At 48.2% G+C, this 16,791-nt stretch overlaps 1 protein-coding gene across 7 annotated transcripts in view; it reads left to right on the forward strand.

Moving 5' to 3' along the window:
* The window catches only part of ABLIM3 (actin binding LIM protein family member 3), a 185,163-nt gene that overhangs the window by 122,841 nt on the left and 45,531 nt on the right, over positions 1-16,791 (forward strand). For all 7 annotated transcript variants that reach the window (XM_082382713.1, XM_082382719.1, XM_082382715.1 and 4 more), the window contains 2 exons: positions 1,453-1,546; positions 8,108-8,195. In XM_082382713.1, coding sequence (XP_082238839.1) covers positions 1,453-1,546; positions 8,108-8,195 — 182 coding nt within the window. The remainder of the gene's footprint in view (positions 1-1,452; positions 1,547-8,107; positions 8,196-16,791) is intronic.

Raw genomic sequence — 16,791 nt, forward strand, 5'->3', positions numbered from 1 at the left:
CTCATTGTCCCCACATCCCGACAAATGACTGTCCTCCTGCCGGGTCACCCTCCCATCCCCACCCAGTGTGGAAGGGTTGGGGGAGGGGGAAGCTTGTCTCGTGGACCCACAAACAACAGTCTCACCTGGTGACTTTGCTGAGCACGGGTCCTCATTGCCAACTCTCCTTCAGGAAACACTGACGGCTCTGCTGCCCAGGGTGGGCTCCTAGCAGTGCCCGCAGGGCAGCAGCTTGGACGTGCCTGTTCTTTAGGCCTCCGTGTGTGTGAGCGAGTTCTGTTACGTACAAAACATGGCATCAGCACTTCAGAGAGATGTCATCAGATCTGGTCCTTAGAGCTAGGCAGGGCTGGAGCAGGGCTGAGCTCTTTGATGCCCCAACCATCTCCACATGGGCCCTTGAAAGCTGAGCCCCAAACGTCCTCCTTGAAGACCCCGCTCAGCAATCATGGGGATTCCCCTAGCTGCCATTTGCCAAGTACTCACTCTAGGCCGGGCACTGCGCTGAGCCCTGGGACACGCTGGAACCATGTCCTTTAATTCTCATGACAACCTGGGAGAAACCAGACCGTCTGGGATTGAACCAGCTCTAGGTCATCTGAATTGGGTTTTCTCATGCATACAGTGGGGAGACTGATAATTCCAACCTCATAGGACTGCTGCAAGGATTAGACGAAATAACCTATGTAAAACGCCCTCAGAGGGCCTGGCACACACCAAGCAATAAATATCAATGGCTATTAGTAGTAGGGGGTCGTATAAGAATAACTAACAGTAATCTTATTACTGCCCAATAAGTTATAAGCACTGGGCAAGAACGGAACGCTTAGGAGGTGGTCGGGGAGAGGGGGTTCCTGTTTTCTACTGATCCAGGGGCACAATCAGACGACTCTTTCTGTACAGGTGAAGTGTTTTATTAGAAGAGGAGCCCTTAAGGATATGCAAAAAACACTGATCATATTGATGACCTCCTGGAAGGGAAACTGGGAGAGGCTGAGAGGGGGGTAAAGACTTTCCCCTTTGTGCCTCTATAATGTGCCAAATGCAAATATTACCTATTCTAAAAAAAATAAAAGTTTTATTTTTTAAATAATTTTTAAATGAATTTTTAAAAGAGCCATTTGGGGTAAAGGAAAAAGTAGGTCTGGAGAATTTGCGGGGAGGGAGAGGAAGGAGAGTGGAAAAGGGACACTCACAGCCAGCAGCAGACCGGTGGTTCCCAGGCACGCTCAGGGAGTTTGTCAAGATGCAGATTCCCTGGCATCCCCCCATCCCAGGAATTGTCTGATTTTGTATATCTGAAGGGTGTCTGGGGAATTTGCATTTTTAACAGCTCCCTGAGTGCTTCTAATCTTGGTCCAGTCACAGTTGGCTGCAGGTCTGGGAAGCTCCACGTGACACCCCCCATAAACCCCCCTAACTTCCTCTTCCTGTGTGGATTTCCTCTTGCAGGGATGGCGTTCCATACTGCGAGTCTGACTACCACTCCCAGTTTGGCATTAAGTGCGAGACTTGTGACCGATACATCAGCGGCAGGGTCTTGGAGGTGAGTGGGTACAAGTAACTCTGAAGATGTTTGGGCAGGATGGCCTGTGACTCCAAAAAGTCATCCCTGAGGAAGGGGAGAGTCACCCCACACCCCTTTTTCCATCGCCTCTATCTCCCCCATTTTCTATACCCCAGCTTAGCTTGCTACATAACCTTGAGCAGATAACCTTCTCTGGGTACCCCCAAAATGAGGAGCTGGACAAAATTATTCCTTGTTCCAAAAATGCTGTGTTGGAAATATCAGTTGCTTCTCTGAATTCAGACCCAGCTCAATTACTGGGGAGTGACAATTATGATTTTCTTCCCAATCCTGCTTTATTTTTTAAGCATTTGGTAGCGTGCTGATTTAAGAACCAGCTTGTCTAGCAGCCTATTCCCTAAGCCCTTCTTTGGCTGGTCCATCACCATGGCAACAGCTCTTCTCCGCCTCTGATACACAGCTCGCTCTGCCATGACAGACAACCTGCAGCACCATTGCTGAGCCCTTGCCTGAGCCCTCGCCTGAGCCCTCGTTTGCTGGCCTTCCTGGCCTTCCCTGCCACACCCTGTGGGCCCAGGAAGCTGTCTTCCTATGCTTTGGGACCACCCACCTTGAGGAACCAGAAACAGGAAAGAGTTTGGTGCAAATGAAAAACAGTAGCCTAAGAGTAGAAACAGTTGGGTGCTAACTCATGCTCAGATTTTGGGTGAGTATCTTTGCCTTTCTAGGCCTCAGTTTTCTCATCTGACAGTGGCTGAGGGACGACAGAATGGGTCAGGCCTTGCGAACAGGATCATTAATTCTGACAAATCTGGCCAGTCGGTTGTGGTTACCTGGAGTCAGCAGTGTGTTGAGAAGGATTCTGCAGCCGCATCTCGGCTCAGCAGGAGAAAGTGCAGCAACCAGGAATGGACTCTCTGAGGAGATGCATTGAAGCTGAGCCCTGAGGATGAGCAGGAAGCTGCCGTGTGAAGAGCTGGAGGAAGAATGAGCTTGACCCTTTCAGGGAACAGAGAAAAAGGCCAGTGTGGCTGAGTTCTGTAGATCCGGGCTAGAGGAGGATGAAGTATATCATAAAGGGCGTGTCACATAAAGCTCTGTAGACCTGCTTAGGAGTTTCTGTTTTCTAGCAAGTGCAGTGGAAAGCCATTGGAGAATTTTAAACCAAAGAGCAATGTAGTAAGATTGCTTTTACAAGATTGTAGGGAATCAGAGAGAATAAGACAAACAAATTCACAGAGTGGATAAACCATCAAGCATTTCCAAGGAGCTGTAGGAGTGAGATGTGGAGGAAAAGGCATGAAACAGAAGCATAGGGAGGGTTTGGGCCCAGGTTTCTGAGGGCCTGATGCCAGGGTGAGGAGTTTGTCATTTACGGGGCAACAGGAGCAGAGGTGTTGTAGAAAGGCCAAGCAGAAGTGACCTGCTTCAAGCTGCATCTTAGGGAGGATAACGTGATGTACATGGGCTAAATTTAGAGGAAAGAAACTGGAAGTGGGAGACCAGCGAGGAGCCCTTGACCCCTCAGGAAGGGCTCAGGAGGCACAGTGGCAGTGGAAGGGGCAACCGCCCTGTCTGCAGCACTGTGGAAGTAGAATTCCAGTAGCTTTGCAACCGTGGGGCAACTTGTAGACGTAACCATCGAAGGAGAAGAGGCCAAAAGTTGAACCAAAGTGTCAAGCCCGGGTGAGAGGAAGTCTGGTGTTGCCATCCGCAGAACTGGGGGTGGCAGGGAAAGAAGCTGATCCGGGCAGAAACGTATCGGGTTCTCTTTGGGGTGGGGTGTGGCTGAAATTCCAGGAAGGTTTCAAGAGGACAGTGAGAATGTAGATCAGAGCTCAGGGACAAAGCTCAGGCCTGGAGGGACCAGTCTCAAAAATGCTAGGATTTGAATAATAGTCGGCACCATTGGAGTCATCAGGATTTCTGAGAGAGGAAGAGAAGTGGGCGGAAGGCAGCCTTGAGGAGTGGCTGCTTACAGGGGGCAGAAGGAGCTGAGAAGTTGTCAGAGAACGAGGAGGAGCAGTCGGGACGTGGAGGGAGATTGGGAAGGGGTGATGAGAGGACAGAGCTCGGAAAAGATGGGGAGTCAGTCAGAGTGTTGGGCAGATTCTACAGAGCAAGTAGGGATACGCAGGCTGAGAAAAAGCTGTGAGGTGTGGGGCAAGGTTACCTTCAGGAGAACCATTTGTTGGGTCTGCAGGATTGTGGGCAGGGGGCATCCACATTGCAGTGGGGTAAAGGGTCAGTGGCACGAGAGATCATAAAAGCAAACTTTTCTTTCGAGAAGGAAGAGAGTTCGATTACACGCAGGGCCAGGGCCGCAGACGGGAATTTGTCCCAGCATTTCCAAGCTGCTTGAAATCGTGTCGGTGGCTGTCTTTTCCCCCGCATGTTACTGTCATTTAGCATAGTGAGAGCCTTTTCTTCTTGGGCAGCTCTGTGACTGGGTTTCAATTGATTACATTTGTATGAGGCTCCGTTAGCATCTTGGGCGTGTTGATTTTTTTTTTTTTTTCCTTAGAGCAGGAAGAGACTTCTAGCAATCAACTAGTTTACCCTCCTCTTTTTACATATAAGAAAAGTGAGCCCCAAGACACGTGGTGCTTCTCGTAGGTCACATACAGAATTTCTAGTAAAGACAGAGCTGAAATCTAGGACTCCAGGCTCCTGTATCCCACACCAATGCCAACAGCTCTCAGCTACCCAGGGCCTTTGAGGCAGTGTGATGTATGAAAATACACAGTTGGAGTGAAACAGACTTAGATTCCAGTTTTATCACTTCTAGCCATGAAACCTTAACCAAGTCACTTTCTTTGAGTCTTAGAGTCTTTATCTATCAATGGAGAATACTACTGTTATTAACTCCTAGTAGATATGTCAATGTGAAATCAGAGAAAATATATATATTGGTCTCTGCCCCTGGTTCCTGGCACAGAGCTCCTAAAATCCTTCTGATTTCCTAAGTGATAAGAGTACTAGGAGCATATTTTGTTCTCACATTTGATCTTTGACCTCAGTTCCTACACACAGAGCTCCTAAATCCCTTGGAATTTTCTGAGGGATAGGAGCATATTTTGTTCTAATGAGGTGACTCTTGGTGGGCTCCTGGATGGGGGCTGGTCACCAGAAAAATATCAAGCCATGATTAGAAGTTTAAACTTTCAGCCCCAATTCCCATCCTCCAGGAAGGGGAGAGGGCCTAGAAACTGAGTTAATGATGGATCCTGCCTATGCAAGGAAGCCTCCGTAAATACCCCACAAGTACAGGATTCAGAGAGCTTCCAGGTTGGTGAACAGGTGGAGGTTCTGGGAGAGTGGTGCACAGTGAGAGAGCATGATGGATTCTCCATGCCCCTACCCACATACCTTGTGCCTCTTCCATCTGGATGCTCATCTCTATTCTTTATCATATCCTTTTGTAATAAACCAGTAAATGTAACTGTTCCCCTGAGTTCTGTGAGCCATTCTAGCAAATTATTAAACCCAAGATGGGGGTCATGGGAACCCTGATTTATAGCTGGTCAGTCAGAAATACAGGTGACAACCTGGGACTTATGATTGGTATCTAAATTGGGGTTGGGGGGAGACAGTCTCGTGAGTCTGAGCCCTTAACCTGTGGGGTCTGACGTTCTCTCCGAGTAGGGTGTCAGAATAAATTAAATTATAGGACACCCAGCTGGTGTCATAGAGAATTGCTTGGTGTGGGAGAAAAAAAAAAAAAAAACACCCACATATCTGGTGTCAGAAGTGCTATGAGTATGGTAGTAGTCTGAGAGTAAGGGACCAACACAGGAGTGTGTTTTTCCTTTGTAGCTAGTTGGGACTCTTTTGCTTGCAAGTACAGAAACTATACTCAGCTGGCTCAGACCAAAAAGGAGATTTATCAGCTCCCATAATAAAAACCCAGGAGGAGTTCTTACTTCAGGCACAGCTGGATCCAGCACTCAAACAAATGCGTTTGGAATATCTTGCCCTCTTGGTGCCACTTTCTTCTGTGTTGGCTTTATTCTCAGGAAGGCTCTCCTATATGATGGGGAAATCAGACACCATTGCTCTAGGCTTACATCCTATCAGCCAGCATTTCCGATGGAAGGCGAGCTTTCTCTTTCCTAATAGCTCAGCAAACGTCCTGGGACTGGCCCTCATTGGAGAATCTCAGGCCCATCTCCAAACCAGTAGCTGTGACCATAGAGTTGGAATAACCACATGGATTGACATGGGGAACGGGTAGTCAATCCCACCAAGGAAAAGCTTGATGCTAGTTCTGGAGGAAGGAAGAAGGATATTTGCCAGGCCAAAGCAACAGCCTCCCACTGCGAGGCCCAGTGCATTTCTGGGTACACAATAGGCACTTAATTAAATTCCATTTCCCCTTCCCATTCCCTCCCCAGGCCACCCCACAATCCCTTCCTCAGTGACAGACCTCAACATGCTGAGCGCCAGTCACACTCCTTCCTTCCTGGTCTGTGTCCTCTCCAAGGAGAACCACAGCCCTGTGTCCCTGTGCTGCCTTGCCTAACCTTGCTTGTGGTTCTCAGACCTCTCCAATAGGGCCCCATTTTCCAGGTACTGATTCTTTGCTGTTTTTCTTCACTATGTTCTAGACTTTGGCTTGTTAACAGACAGAATGTCTCATCTTATCCCACTGACTTGGTTTCCCTTTTGCTGGCACCTGCTGCTCTGCAGCCCCCCTTCCCCGCTCCCTCAGGTAGTTTTTAGTGCCATTCATGGCAGGATTGCTAGATGGGCACAAAGCCTCTTGCGGCTGGAGCGGGGTGCTGGGGCGTGACATTTAGGAAGATGCCAGCTTCAGTTTTGCCAACGTGCTGTTGCCATCCTAGAAACAGGTCTATAATTGAAATGATAAAGAGACACAAAGTAGGAAGAGACTACTAATTAAAATGATTATCCTTGTCATGGTATGGGAGAATCAGTCCCATGACATCTCAGCTTGGGAAAATTAGCAGGCTCCTTCCAAAGTTTGAACACAGTTTGCTTTGGTGACGATAAGAACATTCTATCATTGGTGGGAGCCATGCAAACAACCAAGACTGAAAAAAGGGGATTTTGGATTTTTTTTTTTTCCTTTTTAAAAAATCTGCCCTTTCCACATTCTTGCTAAATTTTTAGAATAAATCAAGTCTCTCCAGAATAGATAAGTCCATGCCCAACCAACCGTCCCCCACCCCAAAAGATTCAGGGAGAAGCCTGCAGCATTATACAGTTATACTTTTTGAATTGGAAGGAACCCATTAACATCAGACCAAGTGGTGTCTGGGGGGCCTTTAACAACATCCCAGTATCCATCAATTTCCCCCAGGTTATATCCCCCCCCAAAAAACCTTGCCCTAACATGCAACATATACCTTCAAAATGAGCCCCACCTTCCAGCCCAATCGCTGCACCAAGGCCCTCCCATATAGCAGTTCTAGAGCTGCCAGTGAAGGGCCCTCATGTGCCAGGTTCTCTTGGCTGGGACCGCAGTGTCAGAACTGCCGGCCTGGAAGTGAGCACTGAGCTGGTGACCGGCCCTCCAGGGAGCAGCTCCAACATTGCTCCTGGCTTCCAGTGGGACCTTGAGTCACAGCCTTCTCCGAGGGTGGTTTCTTCCCCCAAGAGAGGAATTCTCAGCTGCAAATCATTTCCATTTTTACTTGAAATAATGAGTAGGGAAGGAAAGTGGGAATAGGGAAGGGGGCTCACCATAGTCAGACTGGGGTGAACTGGGGATGGGGTGGAGATTCCCAGGTACAGCAGTCATGGGACTGGCCTGGGGGTCAGAGACTCCCCAACAGGTCCTGGCTTTGTGGGTGCCCTTGTTTGTCCACTGAGCCCTAAAAGTGTGCCACTCTCACAATTTTTTCCATGCCTATGAACCTCGTGTACTCATTCTTATTTAATGCTATAACTTATCTTCAAGTTGGCTCCTTTACACACAGGAAAACTTATGTAATATAACAGGAAAACCAGGATCACTTGCCATATTGCCAGTGACTAAGAAAATATAGCCCTAGTGGAGGCTCCAAGCCTCACATGTGTTCTTATTCTTAAAAAGGTAGATTAGTAAGTTTTGGATAGATGTTAAAGACATACTGCACCAAACTGGTACTTTCTCCTTGAAAAAAATCAGAAGAATTGATAGAGGATTAAAAAGGACATCTTTTTTTTCACGGATCCAATGTTATTAAACTGAAGGTCTCTGTGCCACTTAAGACCATGTCATGTACCTCTGGCCCATTCTTCGGAACATGCTGGGATGTCCTCAAAGTAAGGCTGTTTTCTCATCTGGAAATAAGGATGTAGGACCAATGGCCTTCAAATGGCCCTTTCACTGCTGGAATAGAAGTACAGGTGTCCAGGGAAGTCCCCTGAATGCCATCAGATACCCATGGTATGGAATCACCAAGCTTCTGGTGAACTTTTAGACTGTTCTGGACTCCCCTACATTGACTCCCAGCCAGCTACAGGGCCATGAAGATGCCATCGACACTAATGAGTTAGGAAATGTCCAAACCCAACCTGCCCCACTGGATGGCAGCCCCAGCTCTGACCTCTTTTATCTTTTTATTTCCATAGGCAGGAGGGAAGCACTACCACCCAACCTGTGCCAGATGTGTACGCTGCCACCAGATGTTCACCGAAGGAGAGGAGATGTACCTCACAGGTAAGCAAACCTGACCCTCTGTAAGGCATTCCTATTCACTCATGAGTAGAAAGGAGATACAGTCTTCTTCCGTCTCAGTGTTGTCTGTACTTTTGGCTTGTCCTCAAACTTGTGATTCATTTGCCCCTCTCTGGGTGGTTCGGGAAAGTTGCCGGTGTGGCTAATGTGAAGTGACGTGTAATCTGCCTTCTGTCCCTGTGTGCCTCCACCGGCTGCTCGGCTGGCCTGCTTCCCTGGCAGTTCTCTGAGCAGACTGCCCTGGCTCTGCCAGTGGGCGGGAGGTTGAGCTGCTTGGGGCTAAGGGGTCAGAGAACAGGAGGATGTCTGAGTTGCAGAGTGTCTGCACCGTCACAGCCCTTATACCCCCACCTCCCTCCCCCATCCCTTCCCCCCACATCTCAGAGCATCACACCAGGCTGCTGCTTAGTGTTCCCACGGACTCTCAGGATGCACCAAAAGGAATGGCAGGGAACCAAGAGTCTCCAAGAAGCAAATCAGAGCTGCTTTCCCTCTGCCACTTCCCGGGGTCCAGCCCTCTGGCCCCAGGATTCTTGCACCAGTCTCCTAATTAGTCTCCAGGTGCTGCTCAGTCCTCCGTCCTCTGCCCAGTCCATCATTCCCAGGCATCACAGTGTTCTCGGCAGAGCCCTTTCGAGAGGTCTCCGGGGCCCATCCCTGCTCACCCGTGAGATACACACACTTCAGCCTAGGATTTAAGACCCTCTCACTGAGGGCTCAAACTGCCTTGAACAAACTCAACACTTCAGCTGCCAAAGCCAACTTTCAGTCATTCCTTCGTCCATTCAAATACTCTTTCTCGAGCACCTACCAGGTGCAGGCTCTGCACCAGGGTCCACAGTGAATTCCAACCTCAGCCCTACCCCCATTGCCCTGTAGTCCAGGGGGGAGGTGGGCCATGGTCAGTAGTCACACAAATACCTGTCAACTGTGATAAGCTGTACAAAGGGGAGGAGTGTGGGACTGTGAGAGCACGTGACGGGGTGGGGAGGGCAGCAGGGAAGGCTTCCTGACGGTGGCCCGGGCGCTGGGGTTCAAAGGACGAGTGGGTGTTAACTGGGCAAAGAGGGGAGGGATGGGATTCGCCAGCCTGAGGGGACTGAATCTGCCAGCCTCTGGGGGGGGGTGAGGAAATGGCAAGTGTGGGAGACCGAGAGGAGCCAGTGTGTCTGGGGTGCAGCCAGAAGGTGAGAGATGAGGTGGGAGGTGGGCAGGGCTGGCCAGGCTGGACCTTGTGGCAGGGACGGTGTTCAGCCCCTCAGATGATCTCATGGTCCTGGTGCCTCCAAGTAGATGCTCTTCACTTGCGTGCCTCCTGAACACTGTGTCCTGCGTGCCTTACTTTGGAGCTCCTACCATTGTAGGCCCAGTTTAGGCACTGCCCACTTCAGAAACTCCCCAGATGGCCCCAGCCCCACCCACAACTCACTAGTCCCTCCTCCTGGAACCCCCTCAGCCCTTTGTTTGCACCTGGTCCCCTCCAGCTTGCATTGAGCCGTTGGCCATCTCCCTGAGAACCTTGCTCCTGACGTGGGCCCCTCAGGCCTGGCGTTGACCCACCTGTGCTCACTCTACAGGTGATCGCTGTTGGCTGAATTGCTGTACTAGCCATCTGCAGATGTCTGAATAGCCGTCTTGGGGAGGGCATTTCTTAGGGGGAACCCTTCCTCCCAGTTTCCCCACAAGGAAGATGGAAGGTCAGGGGGGCCATTACAAGGAGCATATCTTCCTATCAAGCTTGTCCTAACCACACATGCCCACGCCAGGAGTTCCCATAACATGTAATGAATCCCCTTTGCCTAGAGCCAGTTTCTCAACCTCAGCACTGTTGACATATGGGGCCAGATCATCTTTCCGTGTGGAGACTGCCCTGTGTACTACAGGGTGTTTGGTAGCATCCCTGGCCTCTGCCCACTAGATGCCAATAACGTACCCTTTCTCATTGCGACAACCAAAAATATCTCAGACGTTGCCGCATGTCTGTCCCCCAGGAGGCACAATCAACCTGGGTTGAGAACCACCAGCCTAGAGCTATTCAGCAGAATCTCATGCCACCTCCTAGGAATGCTAGAGCAGGGTTCCTTTGTTGGACTGAGCGAGGTGACCATTTCTAAGATGCTGTGACTCTACAACTACTTACTTGTATGTACAGTCGTGCAGGTATTAGAGGTGAGTGGATCCCAGGAGTTACTCTAGGCTGTAAAGTAACAACCCTCATTGTATAGATGGGGAAAGTGAGCCCCAGAGACACGAAGAGATTTGCATGAGAGCTCAAGGGTACAGGGGGCAAAGGGGGACATGACCTTATGACTCCCACTCCAGGGCTCTCCCCATCTTGCCTCCTAGTTTGGGTGAGGGGAAAGGAGTACCCGAGCCCTGCCTGCTACTCAGGTCTCTGAAGGACTAGGCCTCCCCCTTTCCATGAGCACTGATCCCTCAGTGCCTGGGTCCCTGAGTGGTTCCTGCTGCAGGACCCTATGTTATATGCTGTTATATGCTGGGAAGCCCACATGAGTCTCAGCAAACTGCATGGTATCTTCATGGACCCTGAGAATCTGGACTTTGCGCTTGGTTTGAAAGTTTGTTGCATGAATTCCTCTCCCCCTTCTCTGATGAAGATATTTCCTAGTGTTGAAACTGCTCTCATGTTCATATCACGAGAAATCAAGGTCTTTCCCTTACTGCCTGAATTCCCAATCCTAATCGCCCACTTAGTGCTTTGAATCCTGGCTCCACTGTTTAGTAAGTTTTTGACCTTGAGTAAATCTCTTAACTCTCTAAACCCCTATCGCCTAGGCTGTAAAATGGGCTAGTAACAGTCCCTATAATATAGCAATATAGTAAGTTCCTGACACACAGAAAGCTTTTAGTTCCTTCATGTAGCAGATACCTGTTGAGCACCGCCTGTGTACCCAGTGCTGTCCTAACAACCGGAGACGTAGCCATGAGCAAGTCCCACAAGTTCCCTGCTCTCCTGGGGCTCACGTCCTCATGTATCAGTATCTTCTAAGCCCTGCTTTGGACCAGAACTTCACAGAATGCTGAAAGAGTTAAGTGATGAAGTGAGTAGCTTTGTCATCATGAGAGAGAATGCACAATCAAACCTTCAGCAGAAATGCCTCCAGGACATGGAGATATTCTTGGTGATAAAGAAGGGCCTGTCACCCTCCTCCTTAATTATCCCCATCCCTACCCCCCACCCCAACCCGGGCTTCTGGGAGAGTGGGAGTAATTGCAGGGCATTCAAGGACCTGCCTCGAGGGATGCTGAGTGATCCTGGAATGAGGGGGTCCAGGCCATCCGCTGCTAGAGTCACGCTGACTCGGGCTGTGGGCGTCTCCGGAGCGGCAGCCACCAGGGGTTTCTGCTGCCGCTGAGAGCTGGCCTTGTGTTTGCCTTGGACACCCTCTCCGGGCAGGGGTACCAAGACTCAAAATTATATTCCCCAGAAATGGCAAGAAAACTGTCCTTCCAGGCAGCATAGGAGTGGTGAGAACCAGCCAGGAGGACTCCTGGATCCAAGCACCAGCACTTCTGCTAATGGGCTGTGACCTTGAGAAGTAGCTTCTTTCTCTGAGGTCTCTTCCTTCACCTGTAAAATGAGGATAATTACACTGTCTTTCATTCTTCCACTCAAACTGAGGGCATGCTTGTGCCAGGCTCCCAGAGATGAACGAGGCAGGGGTGCTTGCTTCCGTGGTGGAGTTTACTATTAAGGAGCGGGAGACCGACTTTAATCAAACAGAAGTGCAAACATGCAGTGACAAGCTGTGATAAACACTGTGAAGGGGAAGTTTGGGAATAACTGGAGTATGTTATAAGGCTCCTCATCTAGTCTGGGAGGCCCGGAGAGGCTTTGCCGAGGAAGGGAAATTGCAAGCCAAGGCCTTGACATTGAGTAGGAGGTGGGAGGGTGAGGAGGGGAAGGAAGAGTGTAGCGGCAGAGAGAACAGCAGGTGCGAAGGCCCACAGGGCAGGAAGCATTAACGTGGTGGAGAAACCGAGGCAGGCCCACATACCCGCTGCGCTGAGAGCAAGCGTTCTCCACAAGGGCCTCAAGAATATTAGAGGGGAGGACGAATGTGAAGATGCTAAGTGCCCCACAAAGCAACGTGCACACAAGAGAGCGGGTTAGGAAGCCTGCAAATCTTATAAACCCAGTCTTGTCATTCCCGTGGCCGGACATAGTATGTTACTGGCAACCAGCCTCAGGAGGTTCTTTTGGTCAGTTTGTTTGTGTTTTAATTGCTATGTAATGGCTTTCTAATTGGGAGAAGTCTGACATCTGTCTGGATAAGAATTTCCGGGGCCCCAGGAGACAGGAGCAAGTTTTCTTTTATTTGTTTCAAGTTCTGTTGTGCAGTCTTTTAACTGTTTTTGTAAAGATGCCAGATTTCTAATCTGTTTGTTGTCCAAACCCTTCATTTGGGCTTCACCAGGAAATTAGGTCACTGATTTTATGCAGCAAAATATTAACCAAAATGCTGCAGGTTAAGGGCAAAACTTATACAAATATCACAAAGGTTACAGTTGCTGGATCTGTGGGAGTTTTTCTAAACCCAAAATGTGGTTTGTGAGATAGATGTTGCTCTTGTTCTAAATGTGCCTGTACCCAGGAAAAAGGAAAGGTAGGCTTTTTTCTCTCCTTCTGTCTACACTAAATGCGCTCCTATTCTGCGGACCTGAGACAGAGAATAACACTGGAAACATAGGATTTAAGCTGTATGTTTCCAAATAAGTCTCTGCTCTCATTTGTATATTTAATTAAAACCCACCAGGCAGGAAATTATTTATGAGATCCTAGGACAAATCTTGCTGCTAAGGAAAATTATTATAACAAATTGTAGGTCCTAATAATAATAATAATAAATGCCATCAGCTGATATTTGCTGAGCATTTACTATCTGCCAAGCACTTTACTTTTAAATGCAGTATCTCATTTTATCCTCACAACCCTGTGAACTAAAAGCCATTCATAGACAGGTTATATCCCTGAGCCAAGGTTAGCTAGCCTGTCTTGCTTGGTTTGTTAAAGGCAATTTTTTCCATTTATTATCAGGATTCTTAGCCTGTGGTTCATAATTGCCCTTCTGAATTTGATGAATCCCCTGGCATTGCTTGCCAGATTTTGCATATGGTGTGTTTCTCTAAGGATAGGGTCTGTAGCTTTTATCAACTTTTCAGAGCTGTCCATGGCCCAAAATAAAGTGAAAAGCTTTAGTTCTGGGTTAATGCAAATCCAAAACACAGCCCTGAAAGCTTCTTTGATAATTACACCAAACCCTTCTCTTGTATAACTGACTCTATTTCAGATCATATATTTTTTCTTCAGTTTAGATGATATAAGGCCCTGGTACCAGGAGGTGTGTCTTTCTGGCTCAGCTGGAGAAGCCATTGGTATTTAGCTGAGGCCTCATTTCCCTCTGACAAGTACCTCATAAGAGGTGCCCTGAGCTGATAGATGTTCAGGAGAGGTGCCGCCCGTCATTATGGACTGTGGACACCAGCCCTCAGTCATCATCTCCACATCTCATCAAACCACACTTTAAAAGGCACTAACGTAATATTGGTTGCTATAATTTAGTAGCTTAATGTTGTTATTTTAAATTGGATCTCTCTACTGACAGCTTAGGTTGTAGGAGTGATGCTTAAAAACTTTAAATCTTATGTTTCCCCAATCCTGCTACATAATTTTAGACTCTTCAAACGTAGCCTGTTAACTGAACTGAATTGACATTTCCTCAAGTCTGAGTCTTCGAAGCATATTTCATTTTAAACAGAGTACATTTTAATCTTTGATGAGCTGCAAATTTGTTTTAGGTTTTTAGGGTTACCAAACATCTTGAATCCTACAGAAAATATTACAGCATAGTAGTTTAAGGTTTCTATGTAGATAGTCTGTTTCCAACTTGCTCCTCACGCCACAAACTCAAGACAGCATGGCGATTTTCTCACCGGTTACATGTCACATCTACTTCACCAGCCAATTTGTCCATGTTGGTCAGAATTCGGTCCAGAGTAGCAATTTCCCTGGTTGCTTCCTCTGTTTTCTGGGAAACAGAATTGCCTGCTGGGCAAGTCAGGAACTTGTCAGATGCTCGGCTATTAGCTCAATGAGATGTTTTATTGGTCTGGACTTTTTAGGTGGCAGGAACTCAACTCGAGCAACATTAGGTAAAAGGGGACTGATGAGCTCACAGAACTTAGGAGAGTCCAGGAGAGGCACAGCCGGGTTGAGGGGCCCACGGGGGCAGCAAGTGGGTCTTCTCCCTGCTCCTTTTTGTGCGTGGCCTCACGCTCTCCTGATCCAGACTGACTGCCTCCCTGTTGGGAAGGAGGGCACAGCCAGCTCCTGGGCACCGTGGGTGCAGTGAAGTCCCAAAGAGACTCCAAGGAGCCTGACTTTGGCTGCATGCCCACACCCAGGCCAGGGCAAGGAGACAGCGATGGGCGAGCAAGCAAAACATCTAAGCTCCCCGAACCCCAATTTCCCTCTCTGAAAACAGTGATAACCATAGGCCCTACATCAGCAGGCTCTTGTGGGGACTGAATGAGCAAATGCATGGGAAAGGCTTAGCATAGAGCCTGGCACCACCAGCTCCACCAGTGCAAGCTCATGATAAACACCCAGTCGTGTAGAAATGGCCATTCCCCCTGAGCCATGACTAATAAATGCTGGTTACTGTCAATATTACCGTCATTATTAATAACACTTAGCACAGGGCCCAGCATATGTTATTGATCATTATTATTTTTTACTCAATTACCATTGTTATAAAGTACATAGCATAAGGCCTGGCACAGACACTCTATAAATATTAGTTATAATAATAACAATAAGAATAATAAGAATACTCAGTGCCTGACACAGATGAAGCACTCAATACATTTGAATTACGGTCCTGTTATTAGTAGTATCCTGTGAATTACTGGGCATCTCGGGACTGCCATTCTCTTTTCCTTGTCCTGCCTGATAGCCTCCATGGTAACCAGCATCACAGTAGCCAAGCACTTTTCTCCCTTAAGCTCTTTATTAAGCTTCAAGCCCACTTGATCATGTCAGGTCCAGGCAAACCGGTCTTTTCCACTTCTCCCGTGGTGCCTCATCCCTGGGCACCAGCCCAACCTTCCAGGAGGGTGTGCCGGCAGCTAAGCCCAGCTTCTGCTCAGTCACTCCACCTGCCCAGCCAGCCCTCTGCTTGCTGCATGCCCCTCGCTCCTCCAGGCGCCAGCTCTGGGAGTAGGAGAGTAAACGCCACCCACCACCTTCAAGTCTCTCCAGTACTCCTTTCCCCTCACCCAAACTAGATCCTGGCAAACAGGGGGTTTTGGTAGGGGACAGGAGATAATAACAACAACAACTACACTTACATAGTGCCTGCTCTTGGCAGACACTGTTCTCAGTGCTCTACGTATATTAACTCATGAATCCGCACAACAAATGTACAAGGCAGGTACTGTAATCATCCCATCTTCTAGATGGGAAAACTGAGGCACAGAGAGGTAACTGACTTGCTCTAGACGATGCCGCTAGTAAACGATGTAACCAGGATTGGAACTTCTTAAGAATACTACATTAATTAATGCATAAATGGCCTCATATATGGTGAAGATTTCCCAGTGGCCAAGATTATAGCAATGATATTGTTGTTATTACATGTCAAATTCAACAAAAGGGCTCACTCTTCTCCTCCTGCTGAGATTGGAACACTTAGTAACAAGTGAAGAGAAGAGTGCCCCATGGTTTACAGAAGTGGTCCCCCTAATGATGGGGGGTGGGGAGGAATTTTTTTAATTGAGGTAATATTCACATAAAATCAACCATTTTAGAGTGAACACTTCAGTAGCTTTTAGTACATTCACAATGCTCTGCAACCACCACCTCTATCTAGTTCTGAAATATTGTTATCACCCCAAAAGGAAACCCATAGCCATTAAGCAGTTGCTCCCCATTCCCCTCTCCTGAGCCCCTGGCAGCCACGAATCTGCTTTCTGTCCCAAGACAGAATATTTTGGGTATCTCATAAAGGTGTGGCCTTTTGTGTCTATCTTCTTTCACTTAGCGTAATGTTTTCCAGATTCATCCACATTGTACCGTGTGTCAGTGTTTCCTTCCTTTTTACAGCTGAATAATATTCCGTTACATGGATACACCACACTTGTTTATTCGAGTGCGGATTTTAAAGGAGCCTTTCCAAGGCCCTAGCAAGGCTGTGTCACAAAGATAGTGCTTCTAACATAAAGGCAGAACTCAGAAACCTCACCCTGTTATGATCAAGAGAAATCCAGAGAAGAAACCTAACAATCTGGCTGGGATCAGAAGCTGAAAACTCAATGCCTACTTAAATGAGCGAGAAAGGCCAGGAGGCAGACAGCAGGGAGGGTCCCTGGCCACCTTCAGGGTCTGAAAGCATTCATCTTCAAAAATATTTTTTAAAAAAACAAAAAACACAAAACACTGTGTTGGCCAAACAGAACCTTCGGGTGGGCCGGTTTCAGTCCCTGGTGTGTCTGTAAGCCTGGCTGGGCTTCTGGAAGACTGTGGCACCAGCTCCAGCTTTGGTATTGTAATCTCCAC

Source organism: Balaenoptera borealis (genome assembly GCF_965194805.1).
Source record: "Balaenoptera borealis genome assembly, chromosome: 2".
NCBI classification, from domain to species: domain Eukaryota; kingdom Metazoa; phylum Chordata; class Mammalia; order Artiodactyla; family Balaenopteridae; genus Balaenoptera; species Balaenoptera borealis.